The sequence below is a fragment of the Podarcis raffonei genome, chromosome 6, assembly GCF_027172205.1.
Source record: "Podarcis raffonei isolate rPodRaf1 chromosome 6, rPodRaf1.pri, whole genome shotgun sequence".
Taxonomy (NCBI): Eukaryota; Metazoa; Chordata; class Lepidosauria; order Squamata; family Lacertidae; genus Podarcis; species Podarcis raffonei.
Genome location: NC_070607.1, coordinates 2296349 through 2319412, shown reverse-complemented (window position 1 = coordinate 2319412; position 23064 = coordinate 2296349). Strand labels below are relative to the sequence as shown.

Sequence of the window (23064 nt, the reverse complement as noted above, 5' to 3'; positions counted from 1 at the left end):
GGCCCCCGGCCTCTTAAGTGAGATGGGCGCACAACCCTAGAGTCGGACACGACTGGCCCCTACATGCAGGGGTACCTTTACCTTTACTAGTGGTCCCGGGCCCTAAGGAAGTTAGATTGGCCTCAACCAGAGGCAGGGCCTTTTCAACACTGGCTCCGGCCTGGTGGAACGCTCTGCCTCATGAGACCAGGGCCCTGCAGGATCTGATTTCTCCACGCAGGGCCTGTAAGACAGAGTTGTTCCGCCTGGCCTTTGGCTTGGAGCCAATTTGATTCCCTCCCTCTCTTTCTTTTTTCCTTTCTCCTCCTGTGAAGAGGCTGCATCCTAATGTTTTAATGTTGTATCTTAATATTTTAAATTGTATTTTAATCAACTTGTTTTTATTATTGGTTGTTAGCCCCCTGAGCTGGTCTTGGCTGGGGAGGGCGGGGGATAAAGAAAAAATTATTATTATTATTATTACAAGCTGTGAAGCAAGGCTTCCTGCAAACATGCTGAAGTAATCATTCCCCCTGCAAAAAAAATAAATCTCTTCTTTCTATGTGTGCAAATACTTCCATTTTTTCCTTTTTTGGTCACAGTAAATGGAACCACAGGAGAAGGCCTGTCCCTGAGCGTTCAGGAGAGGAAGCAGCTGGCCGAAGAGTGGGTGACTAAGGGCAAAGATAAGTGAGTAACTGGGGGGGGGCGCAGATTGGTGTGTTTCATGGAAATCACTGGCTATCTAAGCAAAGACAGTTGATTGTGAAATCTGTGTTCTGTTTCCTTCCTTTTTTCCCTTTAAAGGCCAGGGAAAGGGGAACAGTTTTTCAAGACTACTGCTGAAAGTAACAAGCTGCAGTATGTTAACGTCTGTCTCTCATCTCCAGCAGATTTCTTTATTTCTTCTCATTGCTCAAAGAAAACAAGGAAAATAAAAGTGGATATTTGTAGGAGGAGAGCTGTCTGTCTTGTTTTTGTCTATACCATTCCTTGCAGGCTGAAAATAAGGATGGAGAGGCGGGATATGGGGAAAGAGAGAGTGTTGTTTCTTTAAGACAGAATGCTTGGGCTGCGATGATGCTGGTTCAGAGATGAAAGAATAGCTTTACCTTTTATGACAGTGGAACAGATTTCCTCAGAAGGTGGTGGACTCTCCTTCCTTGGAGGCTTTTAAAGCAAAGGTTGTGTGACCGTGCATCTAGTTGAGATTCCTCCATTGCAGGGGGTTGGACTAGATGACCCTTGGGGTCTCTTCCAATTCTACAATTCTATGATTCTATGTATGAATTATGTAGAAATCACTGGAGGGCAGAGCAGACAGAGCAGGAAAGCTTTAAAAATCCTTTTCCTTCTACTTGCAGATGTTAACTTCGTAATACTAAGTCTGTGGATATATTGGTTTCTGCTTTTAAAGATTAATCTCCCCTTCAAAAAGCTTGCTAAAAATGATTTCAACAGCTTTGATGCAGCCCCCTTTCATTGTCTTTTTAATTTGCTACCTTGACTACTGCTTAAACTTTAAATAGCTGTAATTCTCTGATTCTATAAGAGCGCGTGGATGTCACCTGTAAAGCGGCTGTGAGTGGGCCAAATAATAATTTTTACCATTCCACAGTTTGCTGGCATAGGTAGCACCTGCCAACGGTGATGCTTTGTATGGTGGTGATGTTCCACCTCCACAGCCAGAGTCCTTTTGTCTCTGAATGCCAGTGGCTGGGAAGCCCAGTGGGGAGAGCGCTGTGGAGCTCAGGTGAGGCACCTGGCTGGCCGCAGTGAGAACAGGATGCTGGACCGTGTGGACGGGCCATGGGCCTGACCCAGCAGAGCTCTTTTTATGGTCCTGCGACTCCTGGACTTCCCACTGAATATCATGCATTCTTTTTTCTTAATTGGTGTTCTCTTATGAATATTTATGTACTTTATGTAAACCACTTAAGATATTTATTTTTGATTAAGCTGGCTTTGAATCTTGCTAAGTGAAGGCACGAATCTTCAGAGAAGAGTTTCTGGGGCACTCATGAAGGGGGGGGATGTGACTCAATGTGCTCCTTTTCCCCTACAAGTTTTTGAAACATGGCCTACAGACAGCGTTCTACTTTTGCTCTGTGTTCCATTTTGCTGTTCATCTTTTTGAAATACCTGCATTTCTGCATAAATATGCCTCTTCACTGGACTAAATGGCATATATCCCTGTGTTGCACGTTGTCACATGTGATGAACACACGTCTGTATGCTGATGTGTGTGCACTGAGAGGCTAACTGCACATTAAGTCCCAATGCTCTCCTCCTCCTCCTCCTCCTCCTCCTCCTCCTCTTCTTCTTCAAGTTGCTTTAGAACAGATCATTTGAAAGCAAGTGAAAGACTGTCAAGGGAGAGGGAAAGCTGTGGAGCAGTTTGGACTGGAGGTGTCTGAGGAAGGAATCAAGTGTCCTGTTCTGCTTTTCTGTTAATTCTTAATTGCCTCTCAGCAAAGCAGATTTTCTATTCCAAGATATTAGATCAGGGAGACCTTTACAAGTTGAGAGGCTGCTATCCCTCACACTCTCCATCCTCCATTCAGGCAAGCAAGCAGCATTGTCATGGCTCGGGGGCACATCCCACCCTGGCAAAAATAGCTGGAGACAACGGGGTTGAGACCTTATGCAACCTCTGGGTCTGTGTTTCCCCGCCCTGATATAAATAGAGACATACATGCACATGCACATGGACCTGGTTTTAATACATGAGTTTGTCCTCGACAAGGTTGCAGTTAAATAGATATTATGAAATGCTTGCACTGCAGACTGTCAGCAATAAGACTATACACACACACACACACAAACTCTTTCCTCTTTTCTTCTTTGTAGACTGGATTACGTGATTATTCATGTTGGCGCACTCAGTTTACCAGAAGCAAAGGGACTGGTGAGTGTGTGTTTTTAATGTATTTCCCCCCTGTTTTTATCCTCCATGAACTTTGGCTGCACAAGGAGAAAGTCCCGCCTACATTTATTTATTCACTGCATTTATATCCCGCCTTCCCTCCAAGGAGCTCAAGGTGGCATACTATATATAACTCTCCTCCTGCACATTTTATCATCACAACAGCCCTGTGAGGGAGGTTAGGCTGAGTGTGAATGAGTGGCTTAAGGCTACCCAATGGCAGTGAGCTCCATGGTTGAGTGGGGATTTGAACCCTGGTCTCCCACATCCTAGTCCAACACTCTAACCATTATGCCACATTGGCTCCCTTCCTGTCAGTGCAGGGTTGAGAAGCTACACTTGCTGAAATTCCGCCTCCTATGAAGGATAGCAGGTCTTCTGGTCCCTCTAAAGCAGCCTCTCCCAACCGGGTACTCTCCAGATGTTGTTGGACTACAACTCCCATCATCCCTGACCATGGGCCACGCTGGCTTGAGATGATGGAAGTTGGAGTCTGACATCAGTTGCAGAGCGCCAGGTTCAGGGAAGCAGCTTTAGGAAGAAAATAAGGTGAGTGTATGGTTGCACCAAATGTAAGTGGGTTCCGGCTACTTAAAAAAATAAAGTGTTATTTGCATTGCAGATACTTGGAGTAGCTGATTGTTAGCATATGATCACTGTGGATGATCAGGACACATAAAGCCCACCAAAAGAATTGCTTTGCAATCAGAATACCTCCTCCTCAAAACAGCCAGGAATGGCTATAGAAACAATACCATCGGGAGATCCAGTTATATTTGTATATATAACTCTAGCTGGGGAATTCTCATGTAATTGAGGAATAGACAAGTGATCTGTTCCTTTTCTAGCACTTCCGTGATGGTGCCAATCTCTATTGATATAATTTCTTTCCTTCCTTTTCAGGCTAAGCATGCAGCAGAAATAGGAGCGGATGGCATAGCTGTCATCGCCCCCTCTTTCTTCAAACAGGTGAAGAAAGGTGAGGAGGCAGGTCCCACTGTATTATTTCCCCTCTTTCCATCCACATCCCAGGCAGGTCTTCAGTACTGTGAAGAACAATGTTGTTGGGATGTGCAGCGGTAAAGCCAGAGGATGTGAGCTGTTTCTGTGCTTTCTCTGTGCAAAGGTCAGAGGGGGCAGGGCTTCTGTTGAGGTAGGGGATTAGCTGTGGGAGGAGCTTGTCAGAGCTTGTAGGGCAGCGGCTGAAGAAGGAACAAAAAGGGTTTTCTTGTGTGAGTTTCTTGTGGCTGATTAGCTGCTTTCTCTGTGCAAAGGTCAGAGGGGGCAGGGCTTCTGTTGAGGTAGGGGATTAGCTGTGGGAGGAGCTTGTCAGAGCTTGTAGGGCAGCGGCTGAAGAAGGAAGAAAAAGGGTTTTCTTGTGTGAGTTTCTTGTGGCTGATTAGCTGCTTTCTCTGTGCAAAGGTCAGAGGGGGCAGGGCTTCTGTTGAGGTAGGGGATTAGCTGTGGGAGGAGCTTGTCAGAGCTTGTAGGGCAGCGGCTGAAGAAGGAACAAAAAGGGTTTTCTTGTGTGAGTTTCTTGTGGCTGATTAGCTGCTTTCTCTGTGCAAAGGTCAGAGGGGGCAGGGCTTCTGTTGAGGTAGGGGATTAGCTGTGGGAGGAGCTTGTCAGAGCTTGTAGGGCAGCGGCTGAAGAAGGAAGAAAAAGGGTTTTCTTGTGTGAGTTTCTTGTGGCTGATTAGCTGCTTTCTCTGTGCAAAGGTCAGAGGGGGCAGGGCTTCTGTTGAGGTAGGGGATTAGCTGTGGGAGGAGCTTGTCAGAGCTTGTAGGGCAGCGGCTGAAGAAGGAAGAAAAAGGGTTTTCTTGTGTGAGTTTCTTGTGGCTGATTAGCTGCTTTCTCTGTGCAAAGGTCAGAGGGGGCAGGGCTTCTGTTGAGGTAGGGGATTAGCTGTGGGAGGAGCTTGTCAGAGCTTGTAGGGCAGCGGCTGAAGAAGGAACAAAAAGGGTTTTCTTGTGTGAGTTTCTTGTGGCTGATTAGCTGCTTTCTCTGTGCAAAGGTCAGAGGGGGCAGGGCTTCTGTTGAGGTAGGGGATTAGCTGTGGGAGGAGCTTGTCAGAGCTTGTAGGGCAGCGGCTGAAGAAGGAACAAAAAGGGTTTTCTTGTGTGAGTTTCTTGTGGCTGATTAGCTGCTTTCTCTGTGCAAAGGTCAGAGGGGGCAGGGCTTCTGTTGAGGTAGGGGATTAGCTGTGGGAGGAGCTTGTCAGAGCTTGTAGGGCAGCGGCTGAAGAAGGAACAAAAAGGGTTTTCTTGTGTGAGTTTCTTGTGGCTGATTAGCTGCTTTCTCTGTGCAAAGGTCAGAGGGGGCAGGGCTTCTGTTGAGGTAGGGGATTAGCTGTGGGAGGAGCTTGTCAGAGCTTGTAGGGCAGCGGCTGAAGAAGGAACAAAAAGGGTTTTCTTGTGTGAGTTTCTTGTGGCTGATTAGCTGCTTTCTCTGTGCAAAGGTCAGAGGGGGCAGGGCTTCTGTTGAGGTAGGGGATTAGCTGTGGGAGGAGCTTGTCAGAGCTTGTAGGGCAGCGGCTGAAGAAGGAACAAAAAGGGTTTTCTTGTGTGAGTTTCTTGTGGCTGATTAGCTGCTTTCTCTGTGCAAAGGTCAGAGGGGGCAGGGCTTCTGTTGAGGTAGGGGATTAGCTGTGGGAGGAGCTTGTCAGAGCTTGTAGGGCAGCGGCTGAAGAAGGAACAAAAAGGGTTTTCTTGTGTGAGTTTCTTGTGGCTGATTAGCTGCTTTCTCTGTGCAAAGGTCAGAGGGGGCAGGGCTTCTGTTGAGGTAGGGGATTAGCTGTGGGAGGAGCTTGTCAGAGCTTGTAGGGCAGCGGCTGAAGAAGGAAGAAAAAGGGTTTTCTTGTGTGAGTTTCTTGTGGCTGATTAGCTGCTTTCTCTGTGCAAAGGTCAGAGGGGGCAGGGCTTCTGTTGAGGTAGGGGATTAGCTGTGGGAGGAGCTTGTCAGAGCTTGTAGGGCAGCGGCTGAAGAAGGAACAAAAAGGGTTTTCTTGTGTGAGTTTCTTGTGGCTGATTAGCTGCTTTCTCTGTGCAAAGGTCAGAGGGGGCAGGGCTTCTGTTGAGGTAGGGGATTAGCTGTGGGAGGAGCTTGTCAGAGCTTGTAGGGCAGCGGCTGAAGAAGGAACAAAAAGGGTTTTCTTGTGTGAGTTTCTTGTGGCTGATTAGCTGCTTTCTCTGTGCAAAGGTCAGAGGGGGCAGGGCTTCTGTTGAGGTAGGGGATTAGCTGTGGGAGGAGCTTGTCAGAGCTTGTAGGGCAGCGGCTGAAGAAGGAACAAAAAGGGTTTTCTTGTGTGAGTTTCTTGTGGCTGATTAGCTGCTTTCTCTGTGCAAAGGTCAGAGGGGGCAGGGCTTCTGTTGAGGTAGGGGATTAGCTGTGGGAGGAGCTTGTCAGAGCTTGTAGGGCAGCGGCTGAAGAAGGAACAAAAAGGGTTTTCTTGTGTGAGTTTCTTGTGGCTGATTAGCTGCTTTCTCTGTGCAAAGGTCAGAGGGGGCAGGGCTTCTGTTGAGGTAGGGGATTAGCTGTGGGAGGAGCTTGTCAGAGCTTGTAGGGCAGCGGCAGTTTGATCCATCTTTTAGATTTAGGGGAGCTAGTCTCAAACGTTTGTGGGGGGAGATATAGGTTTATTTGGGGGGATTTATTTGTCCTGTCTTCACGCTTTTTATGATGGAGGACCGCTGTAGTCACCCCCAACGACACCTTCTCAAGATGGAGGGTGAGGGAACAGCTGCAGTCCCCTGTGGTTCCTGCGCAATGTTTGCCATCTTGCCAAAGGTTGCAGGCAGCTTTACCTGCAGCAATTGCATGTTGATTGCCCTCTTAAAAGACAAAGTCCAGCAACTGGAGGAACGTGTAGCTACGCTCCAAAGAATTAGAGAGCTGGAGCTCTTCTTGGAAGCAACAGAGCACACCGTCTCCACCAAGGAGGAGACAGGGGACTCCCCTGAGAAGGAGGCTAGTTCACCAACACAGGAGCCAGATATATGGAGAAACGTGACTCAAAGAAGTAGGAGGCCCAGGGTTCGCTCTGATTGTTTAGAAATATGCAATCGCTTTGAGGTCCTTTCCCCTAGCATGGAAGACGAAGAGCAGACTCCATTTGAGGATCTCTCCCTCATTACAGTCGATCAGGAATATGAAGACGAGCAGCAAAGGCAGTCCTCAGGGAATGTGCAGGCGACCTTGGAACGGACAGCTCACGGAAGAACCCCGACCAGACCTAAGAAGAGGCGTGTAGTGGTGATAGGGGATTCCCTACTGAGGGGAACAGAAGCAGTGATCTGTGGGCCTGACAAGATGTCTCGGGAAGTGTGCTGTCTCCCCGGGGCTAAGATCCAAGATGTAACTGAACGACTGCAAGGAATCATAAAACCCACTGACAAATACCCCTTCCTCTTGGTTCATGTGGGAACCAATGACACTGCAAGCAATAGCCTCCAGAAGATCAAAAGAGATTACGAGGCTCTGGGCAGGAAATTGAAGCAATTAAATGCACAAATTGTCATCTCATCTGTCCTCCCAGTTGAACGACGTGGCCCAGGGAGAGAGGGAAAAATAGTGGAAGTGAACAACTGGCTTCGCAAATGGTGTAAACAGGAACGGTTTGGATTCTTAGATCACGGACTGCAGTTTCTTGAAGATGGACTTCTGGCAAGCGATGGGCTGCACCTCACAACGGTTGGGAGGAATGTTTTTGCAAAAAATCTCAGAAACCTCATCAGGAGGGCTTTAAACTGACTAATGTGGGGGAGGGAGACAGTGCTCCTGAAGGTAGGAGTCTATCAATTGATGAAGATGATCATCCAAATGTCATAGACCGAATGGAGCAAACAGCACGCAGACCTAGTGGTGGGAGGAAAAAATCCTTAAATAAGAGACACGGGGGAATGATTAATGGACTTCAATGTCTGTACACTAATGCGCAAAGTATGGGAAATAAACAAGATGAGCTTGACCTCTTGGTACAGCAAACTAAATATGACATAATAGGAATCACTGAAACCTGGTGGGATAAGTCCCATGATTGGAATGTAATAATGGAGGGATACAATCTATTTCAGAGAAACAGACCAGACAAGAAAGGAGGAGGAGTGGCGTTATATGTCAGGGATGTGTATACCTGTGAAGAGATCCAAGATTTAGAACCTCAAAGCCAAAGTGAGAGCATTTGGGTCAAAATTAAGGGAGAGAAGAATAACAGTGACCTCATTGTGGGAGTTTACTATAGATCCCCAAGCCAAACGGAGGACATAGATGATGCCTTCCTGGAACAGATGGCCAAGCATGCAAAAGGAAGGGAGATAGTAGTAATGGGGGACTTCAATTACCCGGATATTTGTTGGATGTCAAACTCAGCCAAGAGCATAAGGTCAAACAGATTCCTCACTGGCCTTGCAGACAACTTCATTGTCCAGAAAGTGGGAGAAGCAACAAGAGGAACAGCCATTTTAGATCTGGTCCTAACCAATGTTGATGACCTGGTTAGTGGGGTAGAAGTGGAAGGATCATTAGGCGCGAGTGATCATGCTCTTCTGAAGTTTACTATACAGCGGAAAGGAGCAGCCAAGCATACTAGGACTCAATTTCTCGACTTTAAGAAAGCCGACTTCATAAAACTTAGGGAAGTGCTTGGTGAGATCCCATGGACAGTAATACTAAAAGGAAAGGGAGTTCATGATGGCTGGGAGTTTGTTAAGAGGGAGATAGTAAAAGCACAACTTCAGGCAATACCAATGAGACGGAAACATGGAAGGTGCCTAAAGAAGCCAGGGTGGCTATCTAAAGAACTTTTAACTGAGTTAAGATTAAAAAAGGATGTGTACAAAAAATGGAAAAGGGGGGAAACCACCAAAGAGGAATTCAAACAAATAGCCAACACGTGTAGACACAAAGTCAGAAAAGCTAAAGCACAGAATGAACTCAGGCTTGCTAGAGAGGTTAAAAGCAACAAAAAAGGCTTTTATGGGTATGTTCGTAGCAAAAGGAAGAACAAAGAAACAGTGGGGTCACTCAGAGGAGAAGATGGTGAAATGCAAACAGGGGACACAGAAAGGGCTGAACTCCTCAATGCCTTCTTTGCCTCAGTCTTCTCCGATAAAGAAAACAATGCCCGACCTGAAGAATTTGGAGCAAATGATTCAGCAGAGGAAACACAGCCCAGAATAACTAAGGAGATAGTACAAGAATACTTGGCTAGTCTAGATGTATTCAAGTCTCCAGGGCCAGATGAACTGCATCCAAGAGTATTAAAAGAACTGGCAGATGTGATTTCAGAACCACTGGCAGTCATCTTTGAGAATTCCTGGAGAACAGGCGAAGTCCCGGCAGACTGGAGGAGGGCAAATGTTGTCCCTATTTTCAAAAAGGGGAAAAGAGAGGACCCAAATAATTACCGCCCAGTCAGTCTGACATCAATACCAGGGAAGATTCTGGAGCAGATCATTAAGCAAACAGTCTGTGAGCACCTGGAAAGGAATGCTGTGATCACCAATAGTCAGCATGGATTTCTGAAAAATAAGTCATGTCAGACTAACCTGATCTCGTTTTTTGACAGAATTACAAGCCTGGTAGATGAAGGGAACGCAGTGGATGTAGCCTACCTTGATTTCAGCAAGGCATTTGACAAGGTGCCCCATGATATTCTTGTAAAGAAGCTGGTAAAATGCGGTCTTGACTATGCTACCACTCAGTGGATTTGTAACTGGCTGACTGACCGAACCCAAAGGGTGCTCATCAATGGTTCCTCTTCATCCTGGAGAAGAGTGACTAGTGGGGTGCCACAGGGTTCTGTCTTGGGCCCGGTCTTATTCAACATCTTTATCAACGACTTGGATGATGGACTCAAGGGCATCCTGATCAAATTTGCAGATGACACCAAACTGGGAGGGGTGGCTAACACCCCAGAGGACAGGATCACACTTCAAAACGACCTTGACAGATTAGAGAACTGGGCCAAAACAAACAAGATGAATTTTAACAGGGAGAAATGTAAAGTATTGCACTTGGGCAAAAAAAATGAGAGGCACAAATACAAGATGGGTGACACCTGGCTTGAGAGCACTACATGTGAAAAGGATCTAGGAGTCTTGGTTGACCACAAACTTGACATGAGCCAACAGTGTGACGCGGCAGCTAAAAAAGCCAATGCAATTCTGGGCTGCATCAATAGGAGTATAGCATCTAGATCAAGGGAAGTAATAGTGCCACTGTATTCTGCTCTGGTCAGACCTCACCTGGAGTACTGTGTCCAGTTCTGGGCACCACAGTTCAAGAAGGACATTGACAAACTGGAACGTGTCCAGAGGAGGGCAACCAAAATGGTCAAAGGCCTGGAAACGATGCCTTATGAGGAACGGCTAAGGGAGCTGGGCATGTTTAGCCTGGAGAAGAGGAGGTTAAGGGGTGATATGATAGCCATGTTCAAATATATAAAAGGATGTCACATAGAGGAGGGAGAAAGGTTGTTTTCTGCTGCTCCAGAGAAGCGGACACGGAGCAATGGATCCAAACTACAAGAAAGAAGATTCCACCTAAACATTAGGAAGAACTTCCTGACAGTAAGAGCTGTTCGACAGTGGAATTTGCTGCCAAGGAGTGTGGTGGAGTCTCCTTCTTTGGAGGTCTTTAAGCAGAGGCTTGACAACCATATGTCAGGAGTGCTCTGATGGTGTTTCCTGCTTGGCAGGGGGTTGGACTCGATGGCCCTTGTGGTCTCTTCCAACTCTATGATTCTATGATTCTATGATTCTGTTAACTGCTGCATAATCAATGCCTTGGCCGTTACTTTTCAATTTACATTCCCTCTTTGTATTCTATGGGAGTGTAGAAAAGCCACAAAATGTGGCATTGGGGGCAGGTTCACCTTCCTGTGGATCTCTGCTTCCATTTGAAAAGGAAAGAAACCAACTTTGCAGTCCTTGTGGCTTGGAAGACACACATTAAAATGATCAGGTAATGGACCTTGTAAAATCTCAGAAGCCAGAGTGGGGGCTGAATAAGAATTCCAGTGATCAGGAGGTGAGGCTCCAGTGCCTTCCGTAGCTCATTGCCTCTCCTCTTGACTGACAGAGGCAGAATAAATTATGCAAGATGAGCATGATAAATTATACAAATTTGCATAATTTATATAGGCTGCAAAAGCCCATTTTTCTTTGTACAGATTTCAGGTTACCTTAGCTAGAATGTTTTGGGTGTGTGTGTGTGTGTGTTTTCTTTTAGTGCAGAGTATGCCCATCCATGAATATAGAGGAAGATAAAAGTAATGGCTGTAGGTCCACGTCTGCGTACCATGCAGAAGGATTCAGCTAAGCTTTGAATATACTTAGTTAATCTCCTGGGAAGTTTTCTACTTTTATAGAGCCTGGACTTTCATCTCACAATTCACGAGTAATGAAGATACGGGTCTGCAGTCTTTTTGTTCTTGCATCTTCCTGCATACATATTCTGTGCTAATTTGAGATGCTACCATCATTTATCCTCACTGACATGAATCAGATCTGGTGGTTTGGGAATCCCAGATGAAAGCCTGGAACAATCCTTATCTCCTTTTTGGTCTCTCCACGTCCAGCCACATATTTCCAATTGGCAACTGAGCTGGGAAGATGAAGACCCAGTTGAATTAGCGACTACAGCACCCCTTCAAGAGTGGATTTTAAACTCTGTGTGTTGGATGGTGGGGAGGGGGGGTAGTTGTGCAGGCAGTTTCGGGTTGCTGCTTGCATGTCACATAGGCCTACATTGCACAGGAGGTGTGCTCTTCAAAATTACCCAGGTTTTCAGTTGCTTTCATTGTCTTCTCTTATTTAGATGCTCTAGTTGCCTTTTTGCGGGGTGTTGCATCTGAAGCCCCAGGCATCCCATTCTATTATTACCACATCCCTCCCCTGACCGGTATAAAAAGTAAGTGTTACTCGTCTAGACCATCCTAATTACATCTCAGGGAAAAGTTGGACTCAGCAGCTCTTTCTGTGTATGTTTGGTGTTTAAACTAATTTAGGCAAGTGTCAAATGCATAGGATTGTGCTTCAGAATGTAGTGGTGGTCAAGATAGATCTATTGTACTAGTAGAGACATGGTCTAAGGAGCATAGAAGCTAATTCCATCTTTGGAAATAATATTGCTAAACTCACTAGAACGTTGATTTGTACTGGTGATTGATTAGGGGCAGATCCACACAAATCATTTAGAGCACACCCAAGATACATTTATTGTAAATAAATTTTTATTGATTTTCACAATTGAATTCCACATTTAATCACAATAGTACTTCCCCCCATCCCCAAATTCACAAATACCTTTTTCAAAACCTTGTCTTTGAGGTTCTTTAAACCTCATGACTTCCCTCCATTCCCTCTTCTTGGTTCTTTATATAGACAAAATTATTCTGCATTTCCATATTCATCCTTAATCAATTATTATTTCTCTTAATTTATCCAAATTTCTACTGATTGCAAGTGTTTAGTCAAGGCCTATTGATGTTTCAACCTACTTGCAATACCCTGCAATCGAACAATAAACATTTCCCATTCTTTTTCCTAACTTTAGCATACTCCAACTTTTCCATCAGCAGACAGTATCCATAAGTATTATAAAGAAAGATTTAGTAACCTTTTCACTTGCAAATTGTTTCCATGCAGTGATAGTTACTAATAAGATGGGAATGGACTTTTGACGCCAAATTCCGCCTAATTAATTCATTAATTCCGAAAGTAAATCTTTACCTTTCCATTGGCCTGGTAGTAATTTCAGGCTTAAGCAGAGGCTTCGCTCCCGCGGAGTTGTGATACTGCCATGACCGCAGGCTTGACTGCCGCTTCCTCCCCCCTCCCCATACTTTCCAGCACAAAAGGAGTTTGGGGGTTGCAGGAGAGCCCTTTTGCAGGCTGCTGGACTTCTCAACACCCTGAGGCCCCCTCAGGGCTTTTTTTGGGGGTGCACCTCACCTTGGCGCTTCCCCGTTTCTCCGTGGGGCTCGAGTCCGTCAGACGATCGGACTCACGCTCCTTTCCACCATCTGCAGAAACCGGAAGTGCGCCCAAGACACATTTAAAGCACGTTACTTCCCTCAAATAGTGCTGGGAACTGTTGTTTGTTAAGGGTGCTGGGAACTAACTCTTTGAGGAGAAACCACAGTTCCCATGGTTCTTTAGGGAAGTCATGTGCTTTAAATGCACAGTGGATGCGCTTTGAATGTATGGTGTGGATCAGGACTAAGTCCCATTGTTCATACATGTGACATGTATTATGGGCATTATCCTTGTTTATATTCATTATAAAGTATATAAATTTTGAGCCAGTGTAGTGGCCAAGGTTTTCCCTCAAAATGCTAGAGAAACGGTAGCTTTGTGAGAATGCCAATAATAGTCTGTTAAACGTTGCTTTACCTCCCTCTTGGCCCACAATTCCCAGGGTTCCTGCTCTGAGGCAAAAGGACGTCTGCAAAATCTGGTGTAAGATTATAGTGCATTCTGATCAAGGAGTTCCATTTCTGTTGCCTTCCACAGATAAGGAAGAGGGAACTTTTGGAGGCATTCTTCCCAGATTTATACCTTTTTACAAGAATACATTCTTTGTAGTGTATTTTGGGACAGATTCACAGCCTCTATTGTGATGATTTCTTGCCAGATGTGGTCATGTGCTTTGCCCAGTAAGACTTGAAAACCTGTTGGTGTTCCTCTCTTTCGCTCTCCCTCTCTGTTCAGTTACTGCCTACGAACTGCTAAATGGGATGATAGAGCAGATTCCCACCTTTAAGGGGGTGAAGTTCAGTGATAAAGACCTCCTGGATTTTGGGCAGTGTGTGAAGAAAAATGACAGAGGCCAGTTTGTACTTCTGTATGGTGTGGATGAGGTAAGGCATTTCTATATTAATAACTCTGGTGTACTGGAATGGCACGATGGCTTCCTAAAGCAATGTAACCAAAGTAGTGCTTTTTGTGCTACTGGGGATATCTTCTGCCTACCAAAGAGCTGCCATGATCACTTGTTTTTGTTTTTTATGTAATTTTTAAAATTAATTTTCCATTTTTTAAAAACAATATTATAACATCGTATCACCTTTTACAAATTTTTAGCTCTTCTGAGCTTTTGACTTCCCTCCGCTCCGTCATCTGGTTTTTATCAAACACATCTTAGAACCACACATTTATACCTTCTAACTTCTACATTTAACTTAAATTATTTAGAACTTAAAACACAAGTAGAAAGTTTCTTCTTTTAAACATTGTGAACTTTACCGCAGTCCTGCTAGTGTCTTTATATGTTTACAATGATTGCCTATGTAATAAATTTACTCCATTCTCTCTGGAACACTTGGTCACTCTGGTTTTGGATTTTCCCCGTCAGCTTTGCCAATTCTACATAGTCCATCATCTTCATCTGCCATTCCTCTGTTGTCAGTATTCTTTCTGTTTCCACTTTTAGGCTAATAAAGTTCTAGCTGCTGTAGTTGCAAACATGAACAATTTCTGGTCAGCTTTTGATATTTCTACTCCAGTCATCCCCAGCAGGAATGCCTCTGGTTTTTTAGGGGCCATGATCCCTTTTTGAATACTGTCTTCCCAGCAACAAGTTGTTCTACTGTTTTCTCAAGGAAATAAAAGATGTATTTTTTGTCTTTCCCTAACCAGCAACTCCTGGCTGCACTCGCTATGGGAGCGACTGGGGCAGTTGGAAGGTCAGTCTCTCTTTCACAGCACAAACCTAACTATGTCTACTCAGAAGTAAATCCTATTGAATTCAGGACTTAATCCTAGGTAAGGAGGGTTAGGCTAGCAGCCTCAGTCATCTTTACATGGATGAGAAAGTATAAGTTCCAAGTCTTTTGTAGCAAAGAGGATCATTTTGCAGTTCATTTTTCTGGCTGCTTTTAGCCCTGCACCAGCTTTTGTTTATACAGCTGAGTGATGCGTAAGAAAACTTTCATGTCTGAAACAGTTTTCTTCTTTTTATTGATATAGCTCAGAGCTTCCCAAACTTATTTGGCCTACTGCTTCCTTTTCAGGAAAAAAAACTCAGTGCCCCTCCCCCCCGGAAATGAACAAACAGAAAGATTCTGTGACAAATTTGCATTCTTTTATGTATCTATATTTCTACATATGTCCTACAACATAGTAAAGAAAGATGTTGTAAATAAGACACCTTATTCATTGCACAACAGATGAAACATGTGGCTTTTCAAAACTGGACGAGGAGGTGGACTAGTCCCTGGGATTAAAGGGAGTGGTTCAGTCCAGTCAACCTCAGGGGCTGGGCTGGTGCAGCAGCCTGCCTGCCATTGGCCAAATAGGGAGGCAAGCTGCGATCAGGTGAGGCCAAAAAGGTTCACCTAAGCCTGGGAAAACGCACCACCTCCAGGATGACTGCCATCTGGGGAGGCATTGCTGCTATCCTGCAACGGCGCCCGACCTGGTGGTAAGAGTCATTACACAAATAGTATTGTGGCTAAGGGCCCATTCATATTCAGCATGCTAACGCGTTGGTTGATTACTCTCAACCAATTATGTTTTGCATCCTGCTTGAGTGTTTTCGCCTGGCAGGGAGGGTGTCCTTGAACTCTGATCACGTCTCTTCCTTCCCTGGATGGAGAAGGATAGGAAGAAAGCAGCCTCTTGTGCAAATGTTGCCTTTCTTCCTCCACCCATTCTTGCCTTTGGCCCTGGACACCACTGTCTTGTGGCCCCTGGAAACTTGTCTAGAGGGGAATGTGGCTCTGAGTCTGAAAAGGTTCCTTGCCCCATTTAGAATGGTAACCACAGAGGGCACACTCTGTGCAGGAGCATCTCCCCTCCCACGTTCTCCCTTTTAATAGCTTATTACACGTGACATGCTACTCTGTGCAAGAGCAAGTCCCAGTTTTGCACTGGAAGGATACCTTCAGATTTGCTATTCTGCTCAATCGATTCTAGTTATGGCGGCACATATTAATACTAACTCTGCCTTTGCTCTGTTGGCTTTTGTTTTTGTACAGCACCTATAACTATCTGGGCAAGGCAAATAACTCAATGCTGGAAGCTTTTGCCAAGGGAGACCTCTCATTGGCACAAAAATATCAGGTATGATATTTCTAACTGAAGCTGATGACAATGGATCATAGTATGATAACAGATTCCTCCTTCCTTTTGTATACGGGTAACTCCCAACTTACACTGGCAGCCCAGGACCTCCATAGGCACTGCCCAGGCTTGCACCCCAGAGAGGTTACCTGGGTGCTGCTAACGCAGCCATTTGACTTCACCCCTGGAGGTGCACTCCATTGTCTCTCGAGACAGGTGAATGCCAACAACAACAACAACTCTATTCAGCTTTACGAACTTAGCCAAAAAAAATAATAATGAGGGGGGGGAATGGCACCCCCACCCACCATTTAACCCATTGTGTTTTGACTATACACAATTTTGGCATTATGCTCTATCCCCGGAGTATAACACACACACACACACACACACACACACCCCATAAGTTGTACGGTACAGATAACGCACTCTAAAAGTAGTGTGCATCTCCCCATTACCCTTCACCCAGCTTGGGACAATGGGCAAATGGGAACAGGTTTCTTGACATGTATCACTACTTGAATGAGGAGCACCTGTCCTGTATTTGCAAACAGGCTGGCACTCTGCCAAAAATGTAAATAAACACTTTCATTGCACCCGCCTCAGATCCTGTGTGCACTTCCCTTCCCAATCCTTCATTGTTCCCTCTCCCCTAATTACCTGATAACACTGTGTATACCACCTCCAGTTGCCCTACACTTTTTTATTACCTATAATAAAATTAATAAACTTATTTTCTGTCTCTTAGTGCAGTACCCAGGAAGTAATCAGCTTTTTCATTGCACAGGGTAGGTACCACAGTAGACCGAATCCTTTTCTGCCCATCAGACATGGTTTATCCAACGTGGCTTGAATGCTTCTGAATTTCCTTTTTTTAAAAAAGCTTTTATTGCCCAAGAAGCGCAGATACGTTCTGAAAGACTCCATTTAACTCTCTCTCTTTCCATTTTTCCTTTGCAAATTGCCCCTTGCACTTTCTTCAAATGCAGCTTTTCTCATGGGCGTAGCCAGGAATTTTGTGAGGAGGGGGGCAGAACCTCAGATTTGTCTTGGTTTTTATTGATTTTTATTGATTTGGGGGGAGAGCTTCCCCTGCCCCTCCTTGGCTACGCCCATGGCTTTTCTCCTACTGCTTTGATTTTCAGACCTCGATTTCTTTTCCAAATACATTTCTTTATAAATATATAATATTACTGTAAGATTATAGTAACAAATTATTTGCACTCAAGTGCTTACACTAAAGTGCATGTACTCTATGCTAACCATCTAGCAGCTTGTACATTTGAACTATGCCTCAGATTTCATCTGTATATATTCCATTGTGTATCTATTTGTAATATTATCTTGTTCGCTGCCATAGAATTTAGCCAGATTCCCCAAATGTTTAGCAACAGTAACGCTCCATGTCAGGCAGTAAATGCATGTGGTATAGTCAGCCCTAGAATTTTGGGAGCTCACATGACATTGTCATGTTGAATCAGTAAGTTCCCACGTGGAATCTCACCTCTGCATTGAGCTTACTGGCAAGCCAGTCTTTCAAGCCTTCTGCTGCCCCAGCTGCAATATGAAGACATCACATTGGGCAAAAGATTCCTGCATTGCAGGGGATTGCGCTCGATGACCCTTGTGGTGCCTTCCAACTCTAAATTCTATGATTTGGTTGTTCTTTTGTCTGACTTGCAGGGCTATAGTAAGAATTTAAGGTAAAGGGACCCCTGACCATTAGGTCCAGTCGTGGCCGACTCTGGGGTTGTGGCACTCATCTCGCTTTATTGGCCAAGGGAGCCGGCATACTGCTTCCGGGTCATGTGGCCAGCATGCCTAAGCCACATCTGGCGAACCAGAGCAGCGCATGGAAACGCTGTTTACCTTCCCACTGGAGTGGTACCTATTTATCTACTTGCACTTTGACGTGCTTTTGAACTGCTAGGTTGGCAGGAGCAGGGACCGAGCAACGGGAGCTCACCCCGTCGCGGGAATTCGAACCACTGACCTTCTGATCGGCAAGTCCTAGGCTCTGTGGTTTAACCCACAGCGCCACCCGCGTCCCTTATAGTAAGAATTACAACAAACTAAAAGCTTAGAACACTGGAAAACCCAATAAATCTGATTACAATATTATGTTTTAACTTTTCTGTCAAAAACATTCAATAATTAAAGGTTGGGGACTAGTCAGTTGGCTAAAAGGTTGGGGGCAAGGGCCAGACTTCCTGAGAGGCAGTAAATCGTAGGGTTTCTCTCCCCCTGCTCTTTAATGAAAAGAAATTATTTTAGTCACATCCCCACTATACATTGTAAAGCACTCTTGTAACAGTTGTGGCTTTCCCTCAAAATCTTGGGAACTGTCGTTTAAGGGTACTAGTCTCACATAGCTACAATTCCCAGCACCCTTAACAAACTACAGTTCCTAAGATTGTCCATGACTTTTGAATTGGTATGGGTGCTTTAAATGTATGGTGTGGCTGTGACCTCCATCATCGACTATAGAGTGGGGCAGAAACTTTGTTGTGGATGATTTGTGTCCTTTTTTCTTTTGGCTAGGCTTTGGCGTTGCAGAGACCAAAGCAATCGTGACTCTGCTTTCAGGGATACCCATGGGTCCCCCACGACTTCCCCTCTCAAGTGCCTCTGAGGAGTTCATTGCCAATGTAAAACCCAAATTGGAGAGCCTGAAGAACTGTTGCTACAGCTGACTTTAAGAATCCAATGTGGGCATAGGAACATGGGCCATGCAACTTGGTGAACAGGTCTTGCTTGCATACTTGAGATGCATCCTGACTGCTCAGCTTCCGTGAGGAAATTACCTAAAGACTCCTAACCAGGACTATGCATTGATGCCCTCTACATCCCTTGCCTGGATGGAAAACAGTAGCTGCTTTGCTGCTTGGCAAGGATAGGATGCCTCTCCAATAAGAAGAAAATAGCTTATTTTGAAAATAGGAAGATGCTGTTGACAGAACGTCTATCAATTCTTTTGCACTATTGGGGAATCAAGACACAGCTTAGACTGCCAAACACCTTTATGCTTTTCTTGCCACTTTCATATAACTGATGATATAACTGATTTAGTACCTTGTAAACCTGAATTGTGTTTACAGAACCCAGACTCTGGAAACTCCAATGTCGACATTATTTCAAGAAGTTCCTAAACTTTTGCAAGTTGTTTTTCTATCTTCCTGCAGAGTTGCTGACATTGTTGGACTCCAACTCCCATTAGCTTCAGCCAGCTTGGCCAGTGGTCAGGGATGATGGGAATTGTAGTCTGAAAACAGCTGGAGACCCAAGTTTGGGAAACACTGAGCTAAAGCTATCCTGCCAGGAGGTCCAATCTTCAGTAAGCACCTAGAGGTGATTCCTCATGAGAAGATCCAATAGTGGGACTCAAGCCTCTTGCTTAAAAATCAGTGCTTTCTAGGAAACAGGTCTATGGCTGGAGATGAGGCCAGGAAGCCTCTCCACCCATCAGGCTGTTTTACAACTCACATCAGGGAGCCTCATCCTGAGTCTGACCATTGTTAACACTGATTGGCAGTGACTGTCCACTCCACGGTTAATAGGAAGCTGCTCTATGTACCCCCATGGCTGCAGCAGATTCTCCCTACCAGTTAGGATCTCAAGGTCAGATACCCGGACTTTTCTGACAAGTAACCTGTGCCCCGGCAAAGAATTCTGGGGAACATTCTGTAGCACACACACGGTTCTTACTGAATGTTGTTCCATTGCTAAGTGTGTGAATGGCCTTTTAAAAGTTAATCTAATGGGAGCATTTCTTCCAATGCAAATAGCAGCTGTGGGGGACTGATCTGGATCATAGCCTAAAATCTCCCACCCACTCTGGATTATTCTACACAACCACACACACTGCTATTTAATTTTTTTAAAATTGTCCGGTAGTACCTTAGAGACTAACTAAGTTTGTTCCTGGTGTATGCTTTCGTGTGCATGATACACTGAAACAGAAGTCACCAGACCCTTATATACAGTGGGAGGGTGGGGTGGGGTTTTTCTCAGAAGGGTAGTAGGAGATGGGTGATTGACTCAATGGGTATGGTAAAAAGCAAGGGATAGTATGCAGATGACCAAAAATAGCTTTAGCATATGTAATGAGACGAGAATCCAATATCTCTATTCAGATCAGGTCTCTCCATAGTTTTCAGTTTAGTAATAAGTTGTAATTCAGCAACTTACAACCATACCCATTGAGTCAATCATGGTAAACCTGTTGACTGTTAATGACTGCAATTAGTCCTACAGGAAAAATCAAAGGATAGTATGCAGATGACCAAAAAATAGCTTTAGCATATGTAATGAGACAAGAATCCAATATCTCTTTAACTAAACTGAAAACTATGGAGAGACCTGGTCTGAATAGAGATATTGGATTCTTGTCTCATTACATATGCTAAAGCTATTTTTGGTCATCTGCATACTATCCTTTGATTTTTCCTGTAGGACTAATTACAGTTGTTAACAGGTTTACCGTACCCATTGAGTCAATCATCCATCTCCTACTACCCTTCTGAGAAAAAACCCACCCCACCCTCCCACTATATATAAGGGTTGGGTGACTTTTGTTTCAGTGTATCTGAAGAAGTGTGCATGCACACGAAAGCTTAGACACAGAACAAACATAGTTGATGTCTAAGGTGCTACTGGACAAATTTTTAAATTTTTATTTATTTATTTTGATTGCGTCAGACCAACACGGCTACCTTTGTTGTTGTTGTTGTGTCCTGAATCTATTTTTTAAAAGTCATTCACACAATTAGCCATTGGGCAAATGATATATCATGTGCACTTTGCATGGGAAAATATCAATACAGGTGTGCAAGGTTGGAGGCGATGACCTCATGATGAAAGAGAATGGTTTAGACAAGCTGCTCCCCCTCACACAACTAAACCCTAAACAGTCTATGAAGCACAAGTTCAAGATTATTGGAATGGTAATGCCTCAAACCCTCTGTGGAGGCAAAGGGAAAAACACAACTTATTTTCTACTGAGGTTTTCAGCCTCAACAATTGAGGCAAACTACAAAAAACAATCTGCACTGCCAAGGAGGACATCAGAAATGTTACATAATAAATAAACTCAAATTGGTCCACTATGTTGGAGAGGCTGTAGCCAAGCAGGATCCTATTGCCACATCTGTTGGGAATGCAAGTTTGTACAAACTTTCTGGAAACACTTTACTGAGGTTTCTTGTTACAGGGCATGCACTACAATCTGATCCTAAGCTCTTTAAAAATAGTATATTGATGACAATAAAGAATTAATGTTCTAAGACCTGCTAATCTTGTTGATCAGTGTTAGACAGCTAATTACTCAACATTGGAAAATAGCTACCATCCTGAATTTTGAGGTGTGATGGGATAGGATGCAGAATGTAGTCCTAAGGGAAAAACAAACAATTCAGAGCACTGGAGAAAATGAAAAGCTAGGATAACTTTGAAGGAGTTTGGTATATGCTTATTCAACATGTTGTGAAAGACAGCATTGCTGTGTTGCCACCATCAACTCATAGTACACTTCGAAATAACTTGTTAAGAAGATGTACAAGAGACACTTGATCTGGAGAGATTAAAATGAACAGTGTGAAGTATTTTATAAACTTACCTGTTACCTAACTGGAACGTATTAACATGCATGGAATGTCTGTGGGAGAAGGAAAGAGATTTCTTTGTTAAATTTACTTTCAAAACTGCAAAAATAAAGTCTTTTTTGTGGGCAAAAGTTTCTTTCATGGTAGAATGCTTACAAGTCTTCTAATTGAGAAATTACTCTAAACAGGTTTTCAAAGAACTCCATTAATTATAGATGATGATGAAGAAGAAGAAGAAGAAGAAGAAAAAGAAAAAGAGGAGTTTGGATTTGATTTCCCGCTTTATCACTACCCGAAGGAGTCTCAAAGCGGCTAACAATCTCCTTTCCCTTCCTCCCCCACGACAAACACACTGTGAGGTTAGTGGAGCTGAGAGACTTCAAAGAAGTGTGACTGGCCCAAGGTCTCCCAGCAGCTGCATGTGGAGGAGCGAAGGTGCGAACCCGGTTCCCCAGATTACGAGACTACCGCTCTGAACCACTACACCACACTGGATAGAGGTAGGTAGCTGGGTTGGTCTGCCGTAGTCGAAACAAAATTTACAAAATTCCTTCCAGTAGCACCTTAGAGACCAACTAAGTTAGTTATTGGTTTTTGTTATTGGTAATAACAAACTTAGTTGGTCTCCATTAATTATAGTTCAGAAACTGCTGCTCCACACAAATTGTAACAGAAACTGAAGTGCCACAATAAATTTGTGTGGCCTGTTGGTGATGAGCAGCTGTTTTAGGCCACTTGTAAGTAAGGACAGGACCATGAAAGTAAATTATAATTGTCCAGGACCTGCTATAGTTCATTGGTGATGAAGGTGTAGGTGGCGAGCACTGCCCTGTCAGCCTCTCTTCTGAGCCTGTCTTGCAATAAATTATTCCCAGATAGCAAGCCTGGCCTTCTCAATCTTGTCTGCCGCCCCCTGGCCACCTGCCCTTCATTAGGTGAGAAATGCAGTTTAAGAAAACCCTTCAGCTGTGTGTTTCTGTCCAACAAGTTGCAACAAATGTGGAGTAAGAAATATCTTCCAAGTCCTGCAGCACCCTAAGAGCTGGCAAAATTATCATGGCACTTTACTGGATGCACAGGTGATGCTAGGCTTTCATATTCCTTGTTAAGCCTAAAATAGACAATATTGTACCACAATTTGGGACACTGGTTGAGAGAATGGTGTTAGGGAAACCATTGTTTGAGACTCTTCCCCTCCTGAAAAATGCAGATTTTTTTAAAAAAATGGATTTGTGTCTTGTTTTTACTTTAGCAGGTTGACACAGCTTACCCTGACTGATTTTGCCATGCAAACATTTTGTTAAGAGCTCAGGAGTGCCAGACTCCCCTAAATTCCTGAACTCAGTAAGTGTTAGAATTTAATCAAGCCTCCCAAACCCCTGGATCCAGTAACGGGTTAAATATAAGCCAGACTAGCTGCCTCATGAGCAGGTGTCCTGAGTTGCACCCAACATTGGGGTGGAGTGTGTCACATGTGCATGACATTACACACATG

The 23064-nt window shown here is 44.4% G+C and overlaps 1 protein-coding gene and 1 long non-coding RNA gene across 9 annotated transcripts in view; both read left to right on the top strand.

Moving 5' to 3' along the window:
• The window catches only part of NPL (N-acetylneuraminate pyruvate lyase), a 29920-nt gene extending 10896 nt beyond the window's left edge, over positions 1-19024 (top strand). For 5 of the 8 annotated variants that reach the window (XM_053391114.1, XM_053391119.1, XM_053391115.1 and 2 more), the window contains 9 exons: positions 582-669; positions 2830-2887; positions 3809-3884; positions 11723-11815; positions 13618-13766; positions 14545-14591; positions 15885-15969; positions 16718-16757; positions 18511-19024. In XM_053391114.1, the coding sequence (XP_053247089.1) occupies positions 582-669; positions 2830-2887; positions 3809-3884; positions 11723-11815; positions 13618-13766; positions 14545-14591; positions 15885-15969; positions 16718-16757; positions 18511-18662 (788 nt within the window). In that variant the 3' untranslated portion in view covers positions 18663-19024. Of the gene's footprint in view, positions 1-581; positions 670-2829; positions 2888-3808; positions 3885-11722; positions 11816-13617; positions 13767-14544; positions 14592-15884; positions 15970-16717; positions 16758-18510 lie in introns of those variants that run through there. The other 3 variants (XM_053391116.1, XR_008330887.1, XM_053391118.1) reach the window with 3 other exon arrangements.
• A 3-nt stretch (positions 19025-19027) lies between these two features.
• Positions 19028-21700, top strand: LOC128415203 (uncharacterized). Its single transcript, XR_008330890.1, has 2 exons — positions 19028-19695; positions 21516-21700. It is a non-coding gene; the product is annotated as an uncharacterized LOC128415203 (long non-coding RNA).
• The last annotated feature ends 1364 nt before the right edge of the window (positions 21701-23064 follow it).